Raw genomic sequence first — 12499 nt, forward strand, 5'->3', positions numbered from 1 at the left:
CTCCAAATGGGTTTAGTGGGCTAAAAGATAGAAACAGTTTTTATAGCTCAATACATACTGTCAAAATGCTTTCCAGGGGGTTGTGTTAGTGCATAATCCCACCAGCAATTAAATAAGAAAAGCACTGAGTCTCCACAGTCCAAGTAGATAGTAGGGAAAAAAGGTTTGGAAAAATAAAATGTTCCTTACTTGTCTGTAACTTAACAGGAGTATTAAATAGCAACACCAGTGGCCCCTGCATGTCCAGAGAAGTGGTGCAGAACATCTGGTGTCCTTCACACTCAGGAGGGAACAAAGTTTTTGCAGTTTGCTGGCAGGTCAGGAAATATATTTGGGTCATTTATAAAAGCAGTTAAATCAATTAAAGGGCAAGAGGAAGAAAACCCACCAATGACAAGTTTTGTTTTGTTCAGCACGGATATGACTAGGATTTGTTGCAGTTCACTTTCCTCCTCTTAAAAAAAAATTCTGCTCTGAGGAAACTGGCCCTTTGGGTCTTGGGATTCATGGGGTTTGGTCATTATCAAGGTGCTCGGGGGGAGTGGTGGCTGGTAGAAGTTTCCAATGCAATTTTTTTCTGTGGATGCGAAAAGACCCCTTTTCCTTATGGTGGAACATCTCTCTGGCATCTATCCCCAAAATACTCTAATAACAGTCTCCTCCTCACAGTCTTTTCTATGGGCCAAACAATTATGTTGATTCATAATCAATTATTATGACTGCAACAATAACTGAAACAGCAAATAAGTATATAACCTTATATCGGTAATTTGAAGATTAAAAACTGTTTTCCAACCAGATAAATCCCTCACCAGCTGCTTCTGCTGAGAGCCACCTACACCCTGCTGATGAAATATAATTCACCAACTGAACCCCTGACACAAACAAGAAGGTTGGATTTTTTAACAAGTGAAAAAGGCTCCTGAGAGGTACCTAAGATCCTAGAGGACTTTCAACTTCATAGTTAATGTACTTTTGACCCAGCGATCCCACATCTGGGAATATATATCTGAAGAAACCCAAAACACTAATTCAAAAGGACATAAGCACCCCTATGTTCATTGCAGTGTTATTTACAATCACTAAGATATGGAAACAGCCCAAATGTCCATCAGTAGATGAGTGGATGAAACAACTATGGACATTTACACAATGGAATACTACTCAGCCATAAAAAGAATAAGTTTACCCTTTGCGACAGCATGGATGGACCTGGAGAACATATGGTAAGTGAAATAACCAGTCAGAGAAAGACAAATACCATATGATTTCATTCATACGTGGAATCCAATGAACAAACTGAACTAACAAGGAAAATGGTGGCAGACTCATAGATAGAGAGCAAGATGACAGCTAGTTATCTTGACGGGCTGGTTAGGGGTGGAGGGATTGAGCAAAAAGAAGAAAGGACTCATGGTCATGGACAACAGTGTGGTGATTGCTGGGGGGAAGGGGAGTATAAGGGGGATATATGGTAATGGGAAAAATGCAATAAAGGTTAAATTGTTAAAAAACAAAGTTAATATACTTTTACAACTAAAAAATCATATAGTAACCTGCTATGCCTTCACATGTCATCTACTCCTTTTTTTAATAGGCTGCTCCTGGAGATTTGATACACAGATGATTAACAAGTTTCAACGAGTTAATTTTCACGGATGATGGAAAGAAAGGAAGAGATGTGCACCTGTACGTATCCATCTTTTATAACCCGCCTCATTCTGGAAAGGGTTTAAAGTGACTCAGTGAATATCTGTAGGCTGTACAATGTTGCACCAGATCCACAGGTCAGATTTCTGGTGACTGCAGGTTTCATGTACCAACAGCGAAACCGCGGGTCCTGGGTCTACAGGGCTCAAATGGCACCACATCCTCACCACGCAACTGTGCACAAAACACACCTTGGAAGATTTAAAGAGTTACAAGTGTTTTTAAAAATCAAAGAAATGCAAAAAAAATAAAGTGAACATCATATCTTGGGAGGGAACCTTTTAAGTGGTGGGAGAAATAAAAAAAGGAAAAGAGATACAGATTTTGTTCAACACATTTTTTGAGCATTGTACGAGGGCCTGGGTGTTGATGAATAAGACAGCTTCTTTCTTCATGTACCTTACACTTCAGAAAGTGATGACAAACTCTCGAATTTGATGACAGAAACACGTTACATTTTAAACTTCTGTATATATAAGAACACAAAAATAAAAAGCAAAATCCCTGAAACACTTCAGCAAATATGTGTTAATATTTCTTCACAATAGAGTTTATACAAAAAAGATCAACAAAAAAGAATGTTAGAACTCCACCCCGTAGATGCCTGAGTAAAGACTGACCAGGAAGTGTCCAGGAAGGAGCACCAGTAATGAGTAATTAGAATGTGTACCCTCAGATCCCAGATTAAATTAAAATAATAGGAAGCCGTTCTTTTACTATCAAATAAATATTTTTTAAATAACAATAAACAAGATTTATACAGATTTCATAAAATGGACACTGTTTTGACTACTGGTAGAGATATAAGTTAATATAATGCTTTTTAAAGAGCTTTGGGACCATAAGCTCTATCCCCATACATCTCGTTTGTGAGAACCCATAAAAAATGGGTCCCAAGTTTAGAAAAGACTATGCATTGTCTTGTGATAGTACTAGTCTTTTGACCTGAGTATTCAGTATGTGTCCTTGCATAACAAAGTAGTAAGTGTGGACAAAAGATGTCATAACACAAAAGAATTCTCCGCTGAGCTGACCGTTTATAAAAGTCTATCCCATCAAACACCTCTGCTTAACACTGGGGCCCACCATCACACACAGAACAGTGTCTTTGTGAGTCCACTTCTCTCCTTCACTTTAAATGATAATAATAAACTGAAAATAAAATGCAATCCACTTCGAAGTGAAAATGCACATTTTACCAAAATATGCAGTATTTCGTGAAGTTGATAAAAGTGATGGAGAAGTGCCCAAATGATGGGACAAGTCTTTGGCCAATGAGAATCCAACAAAGTTGTATCAGTTAACGACAGAGAAGTGAAGACGGATGAGGGCGGGGACACTACTGGCACCTCAGAGAACGACTTGAAGTCCCAAAGGAGGTGACCTGGGAAAGACTGAGGAAGCTGCAAATAGTTTGTCTAACATTTGTCTTCTGTGACATCATTAGAACGTCAAACCTGAAGTAAAGAATAGCACTGCACTATCGTAAAATACTGTCAAAAATAGGCCTGATGGGTATGGCTCAGCTGATTGGGTATGAACTTGCAAAGCCAAAGGTCACCAGTTCAATTCCTGGTCACGGCAACTGATTCAACTGATTGGTGTTTCTTTTTCTCGTCAACGTTTCTCACCTTCTCTTTCTCCCTCTCTTCCCCTCTCTCTAAAAGGAAATAAAATATTTTTAAACATGTCAAAAATATACTAAAATCAACAAAATGTTCCTGTTTAATTAAAAAGCCCCAAGCCTCCCTGTCATTCTAAGGGACAAGCAGGCTTCTACCCCTTCTGCATCCTCCCTGCCTGGTTCGTAGCTTCTGGCTGTCTCTCCTCTCTATCACCCCAAATACTTGAAATCTCTTGTTTGCCAATGTTTCTCTTTATCCCCATGAATTTACTTATCCTTTTACTATCATTTTATTGAGATTTGAGAGCAAGAGGAGATTGATGTATGTGGCCAATTGGCCATACTGAGCAGGGAATCACATACTACTCTTAGTACAGAAAGTAAAGACTTCGATCCAAATAGCTATTATGACCATAAAACACATAATCACATAAAGCAGAAATATTTAAATTGTACATTATCAGTTGATTGCACATAAATAGGAACTCCATCAATTTAACTTATCGATTTTCTCTGAAACTACTCTACTTCACATTTCTGTCACAGTGCGATCCTCTCGTAAGTATCAAAGGACATCTATTTTACAAGAAAAAGTCTGTGAAAATTCCCAGCATAATACTTCTTTGTAGATTTTATTTTTCCTTATTTTGTAGATGCTTTTATGAAATTATCTTAAGGCTAATGTCTACAAGTATAGTATACATGTTCATGCACAGAATGAACAGTTAATAATAAAATGTCTAAAAGTTGGGGCCCCTTCTCACATTTTCCCCTTTTCAGTTCCTTTCCTTTATCCCAGGTATCCTGATTCTTATCACCTCATCTATATTCCTGGGAGCATGAGGGTGGATGAAAGAGAATCTAATAAGTCACTAATGCCTTAGTAATAAATTGGATCAATGTATTTCTCCATCAAGGAGCTTTAGCATTTAAAAAAAGACATGTGAAAAAGGAGAGCTCCTCCCAAAAGATTTTTCAACAGTGAAATCAAGAGGAACACATGTCTCCTGTGTCTGCTCTTAGGCTCACACATCAAAATCCCTACTGCGGGGACGGAGGCTTTGCTGCAGTGAGTGAGGAAGTACAGTTTAAACACAGATTTCCCTTCTGGGCCCCTCAAATACCTTGTGGAAAGCCCTCAGATCCAAACACTGAGAGGCTAGTGAGCACTTTGGCTTCATTGACTCTTGCTTAGGATATGGATGGGCTCTGAAGGGACAGGCATGGGTGTCCCTTTCCCCAAACAAGGCTTTTCCTCACCCCTGCCCTATCTTCTTCCTCCAACTGGACTCAGCACTTGCAGGGAGGCTTACAAGTGACTGTGTCAGAGAGTTTGGGAGGTGGCTATTGGAAGGAAGAAGGTACGGACACTTCTATCAACAGATAATATTAAACTTGAGTCACCAGTGTCTAATATTGGGTGCTTTGTTTCCAGTGGCGCATGCTAAGCCATTTGGGCCTGCACCAGATACATTCATCATGAATCATAGACTCTTGTTTAATATGTGTTAAGTTTCTGGGTGCTGGAATGTGTACTTGGCTGGGTTGTGGACTTTTGAGTGTCCCTGCCCTGCAGGAAGGCAGAGAGAGCACCGATAAAATGTCTCATTTGCCTCTGAATGTTTAACAGGGCTACCCGCAGGCCTCACACACAGAACCATCAAAAAAGATGTGTAGAGGGGATGAAAGAATTTCTGTTGAGGTCAGCTAGACTCAGCTGAGTCCAGCTTTTTACAATAAGGCTTTGCTGAGAAAAGACTGGAAATTCTATCATCTTAAAGATGTCTCAGGGGAAAAGATACGGCAAGTGAAGAGAAGTCAGTATACAAGGTTCTCAGCAGGAGCCTAAGTTCCATCTATTCATCGTCCACCCATTATAAGGATCTTAGATGATTGGGACCGCACAGGCAGGCTGGCAGGCAGACCTTCCAGGAGAGAGAAGCCTCCTCCATGTGAACTCCTCCTACTGCAAAGAGAGCCAAGCAGGCCAATCTGGCCCCATGAACGAGCCTCAGGCATCGGCTGGGAGTTGTGACTACAGAGACAACTTATAATGTCTGCCACGTGGACTTGACCCCAAATCAGCACTACTTGTCCCAAGGCATTAAGCAAGCCACTTGATCGTGCTCACTTACCAGGGAGCACAGCCTAGAGCCCAGGTTTTGAGGTTACTGTAGACTGGGTCAAAGTCCCAGCTATACCTCTTAATAACTGTGTGACCTCAGACAACTAACGTCCATTTTCTGAGCTGTCAAATGGGGATAATCAGTACTACCCCAGCAAGTTGCTCTGAGGGTTAATTGAGACAGGATATGTCTGCCATTAAGCACTGTGCCTAGCACCAGAAAACACTCAATGCGGTATCTTTAAAGCTGTCCCTAATGGTAGAAATAGATTTATAAAGTTTCTTCCAGTTCTAAGAGTCCTTAACAGTTCTGTGACTGCTATTTTAATTTTTAGAATCATTTAAGCTGAATGATAAAATCAGTCAAATGAGGTTTTCAGATAAAGGCTTATAATGGCCTAAGGATTAATGCATTTACCTCAAGATGCTTTGAGATAATGTCCTCACAAGCATCATTTCTTTGCCACACTCACGCCGCAGGCCACCATCTCCCACTGCTGGGATCAAAGAAGTTTCCTCTGCAGTTTATAAATGGGTGGATCCAAACCAAACCCGTAAGTCTGCTGGGAATGCATGTTTAGGACAGACATGAATCGCCTCCCTGGGCTATTTCTTTGTCTTGGAATATCTTAGTATTCTTTTCATTTTGTTGAAGGATAGGATGTTCCAAATCAGTGAATCACTTTTATTCATAAAATGGAGTGAATGAGGTGACATCAGTGAAAATGGCAGAATAAGGGTCTCCAAAGACTTCTCCATAAAAGCCATGAAAACGAAGGTAAAATTTGTCAGAATCAACTGCCTTGTGCTATTTCCCACACCAGGCTACTTATCTTGCAAGATATATAGCCTAAACTAACAGCAAATTATTTTCTATTGAATCTGTCTTTACTAAGGGTAAACAGATCCTTATTCACTCATGGCATTCATTTAAAGCATGTATTTCAAAGGAAATACAATATCACCCAGTAGGAAAAAAAACTGGTGTCTTGACTGCATGCTGCCATGCCAACAGTGTAATGCATTTATAACTATCTCATTTCCCCCCATACACACCTGTGCACCCACACATACACACAGAGAGCCAAGGAAGAGACAACAGCCAACGGAGATAACATGCTCTTGGAAGACGTGAAGCAGTTTGGAGGAATGCGACCTGGCCTGGCAGGGTGGAGAAAGCTGAAGAACAAGTGCCTGGAGCCGTCCTGCCAAGGGGAAGCAGGCTGATTTGTTCCACAGAACCCAAGAGAAGCTCAGGAACGTTAGGCAACATTGAACATTTTCTCCCTTAGTCCCTCCCTAATCACCTCACCCTCAGCAGCCAGGTAGCTTCCCCATCCCACATCCCTGTAGGAAACAGAGGGCTTAGTTTCTGGGGAGACTGCACCAGAGATCTGGGCTCAGGAGCACGAGGCATGATGAGGACAAGGGCCTTTACTGAACATAGTAATTAAGTGAACTTCTGCCTTAGAAACAGTGAGCTCCCCAGCCTTGTCCCCCATTCGGTTCACAGAACACAGGCCACTGGCTTATATCCCAGGCAGCAGGCTGAGCAGTTGCTCTGAAGCACATAATGGGTCCAAGAGAGAAGGCCTTCAGATATAAACATTTATGGTCCTCATCCCATCCATCACCTGTGAAATCCAACAGGAAATAATCCCCATTTTACTGGTTTCCTGTGGCTGCTATAACAAGTTACAGTATGTTTGGTAGCTTAAAACATCAGAATTTATTCTCTCAAAGCTCTGGAACCCAGAAGTCCAAAATCAATTTCACTGAGCAGAAATCAAGGTGTTGGCAGGGCCGTGTTCCCTCTGGAGACACCAGGGGAGAATCCATTCCCTGCCTCTTCCAGTTTCCGGTGGCAGCTGCGTTCCTTGGCTTGTGGCCGCATCACTCCAATCTCTGCCTCCTGGTCACACTGCTTTCTCTTCCTCTCTCAAATCTCCCTCTGCCTACCTTTCCTAAGGACACATGAGTACATTTAGGGCCCACCAGATAATCCAAGATAATGTCTCCATCTCAAGATCCTTAACATAATCACACTTGCAAAGTGTCTGCCATATAAGGTAACATTCATAGGTGCTGGTCATTTGGTCATGGACATCTTTGGGTGGACTATTTAGTCCACCGCACCACCCAAATGCAGGAAATTTTCAGTTAGCCTTTTGGTTTCTCGCACTTAAGTGTTAGAGACATCAAAACTGTTTCACCTTTGTAGGATATCTGAATTTCTTGTTTTATTAATTACCCATTCATGGCCTTTATCCGTTTTACTTTCTACTGATGTTTTTCCTATAGATTAAGAGAATTTTTAGAAAAAAACCATTAACCCTTTATCTGCTACGTATATTGAAAATACTTTGAGTAATTTGCATTTTCCTATTAACTTGTTTACAGTTTGTTTTCTAATAGATACAAAAATTTTTAGTGTACGTAATCAAATCTAATACTTCTTTTCCTTTGTAATTCATCCATTGCTATGGTCAGAAAATCTGCCTTATCCTAAAATTAGATATAGGCTAATATATGTTCTCCTGGCTTTATGGTTTGAAAAGTATTTAATTATTTAATCAATATGGAATTTATTTTAATATGTGGTATAAAAAAAGAATCTAACTTAATTTTTTGAAGTTATCTAATAATTGTCTAACATAAACTATCTCTTCCTTCCCCTGTGGATTGTTATATGATCTTTCTCAAATGTATAAATTTTATGTATTCTAGTGTCTGTTTCTGAGCTCAGTTTAGTACCTTAATTCCTCTTTCAGATGTTTGCTGTTATCTCTCCTCCCCCTACTCCCAAGTTTCTAGTTACAAATAAATAACTATTGTCCATCAAACCATCCCAAAATAACTCCACATTTTTCTCATTCTTTCTAAATGTTTACATAACTATTTATTTTTTAGCATTCTACTGGTCACTTATCTAAAAGGGTTCATTTTCATCATAATACATGTACATGTCTTCTGACATTTTTAGAAACAGGAAAACATGTTCACATTTTTGAAAGAAAAGAGCCAGAGATGCTTTTCCTTGTTGTTGTTAATACAGTGATCTACTGAATGTCTCTGATGATCTTATTAATTACTTAGTTCAACAAATACTGTGTCACCCATTTTTCTAGCTGCAAGGTAGAAAGAACAAAAACAGACAATTCTCTCCAACTTCATGAAACTTACTTTCTAACAGGGGAGACTGACAAAAACAGGATAGGCAAAACTGTAGATGTAGTGAGTGTGTCATACAGTGATGAGTTCTATGGAGGAAAAAAATAAAGGAAGGGAGGGACAAGAAATTCGGAACAGGTGACTGGGGATGACCTCACTGAGCTATTATGAGTCAAGACCTAAAAAAGTAAAGAAACCTTTATTTTTTTCTATAAACTAATACAAATGGTTAATTTACATTGATATCCCTATTATAGCTTCAGGTATACTTTAAATATGTTTTAAATAAATTACATAATCACTCATTGCTTATCTACTTCAATGAGTAATGTGTTAATCTTGATATGGCAAAAGGCATCATTGCATATTTTAAACATCAAATTCACCATGAGTTAAGTGTAATAGGTACTTACAGGAGTGAAGCAAGATGTTGGAAATCTCTGAACTGTAGAACGAAATACAAAGCTCCTATATTAAAAAAAAGATATGATTTACTAAATTTATTTATTATTAAAATTTTTATTTATTTATTTTTAGAGAGGGGAAGGGAGGGAGAAAAACATCAATATGTAGTTGCCTCTCACACACCCCACAACTGGGCATGCGCCCTGACTGGGAATTGAACCAGCAACCCCTTGGTTCACAGACTGGCACTCAATCCACTGAGTCATATTAACCAGGGCGATTTTCTAAATTTATTTTTAATGTGAGGACCTTTGTTAATTTATTCCCTACCTCTCATTAAATATTTAAAAATGCTAATCTGGATATAATGGGCCTAAATGAGGTTTAAAAGCTATCAGTATTGATTGTTAAGTATGTAGGTAGTAAGGCATAAATGGAATGATTAAAAGCAACTTAATAAGTATATTATTACCTGGAAGCACACCTGGGAACTGGAGGAGGAAGTACATCATATTGTCCTGGTGACAGCTGAGCTAACTACACAAATGGACAAGCACACAAATAATAGGTTATTACTCACTTTTTTTATTAGCTAGCATTCATAATCCTCTATTTTACTACCATACAACATTATGTAATTTATTATCTATTTTAATAGTGGAAACAGCACATTTTCAAAGGTGGAGCTTCAAAACATTCCAGATATTCACATTTCATGGTGAATTTTATGACTGTATGCCTGGGATGATGTGTTAAAAACCACTATACAATTGATCATATTCTACACGTACTGGGCTCAACAAACCATTCGGCCATCATTTACTGAGCTTGTCCTATGGGTAAAGAACCCCACAGATGTGATGGGGAATACAACGGTAGGAGAGATATTGTCCCTGAGCAGCAGGAGTGAGAAGGTATGTACATGAACAACTCTAATATAAAACAATATAATCAATGCTGAAAAACAGATCAAAGATTTAGCAGGTAAGGAGAGATTAAATCTAACTGGATGACCCATACATGTGATGACCCATACCATCATAAACATATAGTGGTAAACTAAAAGCTTTTCCTCTAAGATCAAGAACAGGAGAAGGGTGCCCACTCTCTCCATTCCTGTTCAGTATAGTACTCAAAGTCCTAGCCAGAGTGATTAGGCAGGAAAAAAATAAATAAAGGGCATCCAAACTGGGAAGCAAGAAGTAAAATTGCCCCTGTTTGCAGATGACATGATCATATATAGATGTAAACATAAATATATTGAATACATATTTATATATCTATATATAAATGTGTCAACATATAAATATATAAATATAAACAAATAAATAAAAATATTTATATATAAATATGTCCATATATAAATGTAAATATATATATATTTAAAACTGTAAAGACTTGATACAAAAAAAACATTAGAACTAATCGACAAATTCAGTAAAATTGCAAGATACAAAAACAACATACAAAAATCAGTTGAGTTTCTATACATTAACAATAAAGTATCTGAACAAGAAATTAAGAAAACAATCTCATTTGCAATAGAATCAAACACAATAAAATATTTACGAATAAATTTAACTAAGGCAGTGAAAGATCTGTATACTGAAAACTGTAAGAAACAAATAGAAAATACAAATAAATGGAAAGATATCCATTTCTTTGGATTAGAAAAATTTTAATGTTCATGGATTAAAAGAATTAATATTGTAGGACTTCCGCCAAGATGGAGGCATAGGTGGATGTGCCATGCCTTCTCACACAACCAAGTTTAGAGACAACTAAATATTAGCAACAGAAAACACAGCCAGAACACGGAAAATTGAACTTTTCGGAAGTCCGTTAACAACAAATTCTTCAGCCTGACCGGTAAGGGGCGAAACCAGCGGCTGGGGAAGCGGGATTGCACAGGAGGTCTCGGTCAGCCAGACTCAGGCGCGGAATCCAGACCCGCGGAATCCAGGCGCAGGGTTGGACCTAGTGAGCGACCGCGGGGGAGACAGCGAGGGAGCGATGCTGCGTGTTGACTGTGGTCACGCATTTGTGCGCGGGCGGACAGGCGAGGGAGTGGGTGGTTGGACTGGGGCCCGGCGGGTCCCCACAGCAAGCGGCAGTGGAGGGCGCCGCCATTTCCCCGCTCTGACCCCACCTCCACATACAGCGTCATAACCCAGCGACTCTGAGTGGCCCGGCCCAGGTGAACCACCTAAGACGCTAATCCTCACCCAGCTGTGAGAAACAGCAGAGGGGGCTGCCATTTCCCCGCTCTGACCACGCCCCCACATACAGCGTCACAACCCAGCGACCTGGGAGTCCAAGGCACCGCTTCTCACACTTAAAGGGCCAGAACAGACCAAAAATGTCGCAAGATCTCAAAGCCCCAGAGCCCATAGATCTAAGCGATGAAGAAATAGCAAAACTCTCAGACGCACAGTTTAAAACACTGGTCATCAGGATCCTCACAAAACTGGTTGATTATACCGACAAATTAGACAAATATATGAAGGCGAAACTAATTGAAATGAATGGAATTGCACAGGAAACCAATAGCAATAAAAAGGAAACTGGGACTCAAATCAATGGAGTGGACCAGAAGAAAGCAAATAATGGCCAAACAGAAAAGAGTCAAGAAGCAAGAATTCAAAGAAATGAGAAGAGTCTTAGGAACCTCCAGGACATCTTTAAACGCTCCAACATCCGAATTATAGGGGTACCAGAAGGGGGAAAGGAACAGCCACCAGTGGAAAACTTATTTGAACAAATAATAAAGGAGAATTTCCCCAATCTGGCAAAGGAAATAGACTTCCAGGAAATCCAGGAAGCTCAGAGAGTCCCAAAGAAGTTGGACCCAAGAAGGAACACACCAAGGCACATCATAATTACATTAGCCAAGATTAAAATGAAGGAGAGAATCCTAGAAGCAGCAAGAGCTAAGGGGACAGTCACCTACAAAGGAGTGCCCATCAGACTGTCAGCTGATTTCTCAAAAGAGACCTTACAGGCAAGAAGGGGCTGGAAAGAAGTATTCCAAGTCATGAAATCCAAAGACCTACATCCAAGATTGCTCTACCCAGCAAAGCTTTCATTTAGAATGGAAGGACAGATAAAGTGCTTCTCAGATAAGTCAAAGGAGTTCATCATCACCAAGCCCTTATTATATGAAATGTTAAAGGGACTTACCTAAGAAAAAGAAGTTAAAGAAACATGAACAGTGAAAGGACAACAAACTCACAGTTATTAACAACCACACCTAAAACGAAAGCAAACTAAAAGGACAGCTAGATCAGGAGTGGAAACATAGAAATGAAGATCTCAAGGAGGGTTAGCAACAGGGGAGTGGGAGGAGGAGAAGGGGGGAGAAGGTACAGAAAATAAGTAGCATAGACAGTAGATAGAAAATAGATGGGGGAGGCAAGAATAGCATGGGAAATATAAAATCTAAAGGAATTGAGACACATGGTCAT

The 12499-nt window shown here is 39.6% G+C and overlaps 1 protein-coding gene across 1 annotated transcript in view; it reads right to left on the reverse strand.

Moving 5' to 3' along the window:
• STPG4 (sperm-tail PG-rich repeat containing 4) overlaps positions 1-12499 on the reverse strand; it is a 37393-nt gene that overhangs the window by 11719 nt on the left and 13175 nt on the right. The window contains 2 exon segments of the mRNA XM_053667005.1: positions 9044-9098; positions 9508-9572. Coding sequence (XP_053522980.1) covers positions 9044-9098; positions 9508-9572 — 120 coding nt within the window.

Source organism: Artibeus jamaicensis, unplaced genomic scaffold, assembly GCF_021234435.1.
Source record: "Artibeus jamaicensis isolate MK-2021 breed Jamaican fruit bat unplaced genomic scaffold, CSHL_Jam_final contig_465, whole genome shotgun sequence".
Taxonomy (NCBI): Eukaryota; Metazoa; Chordata; class Mammalia; order Chiroptera; family Phyllostomidae; genus Artibeus; species Artibeus jamaicensis.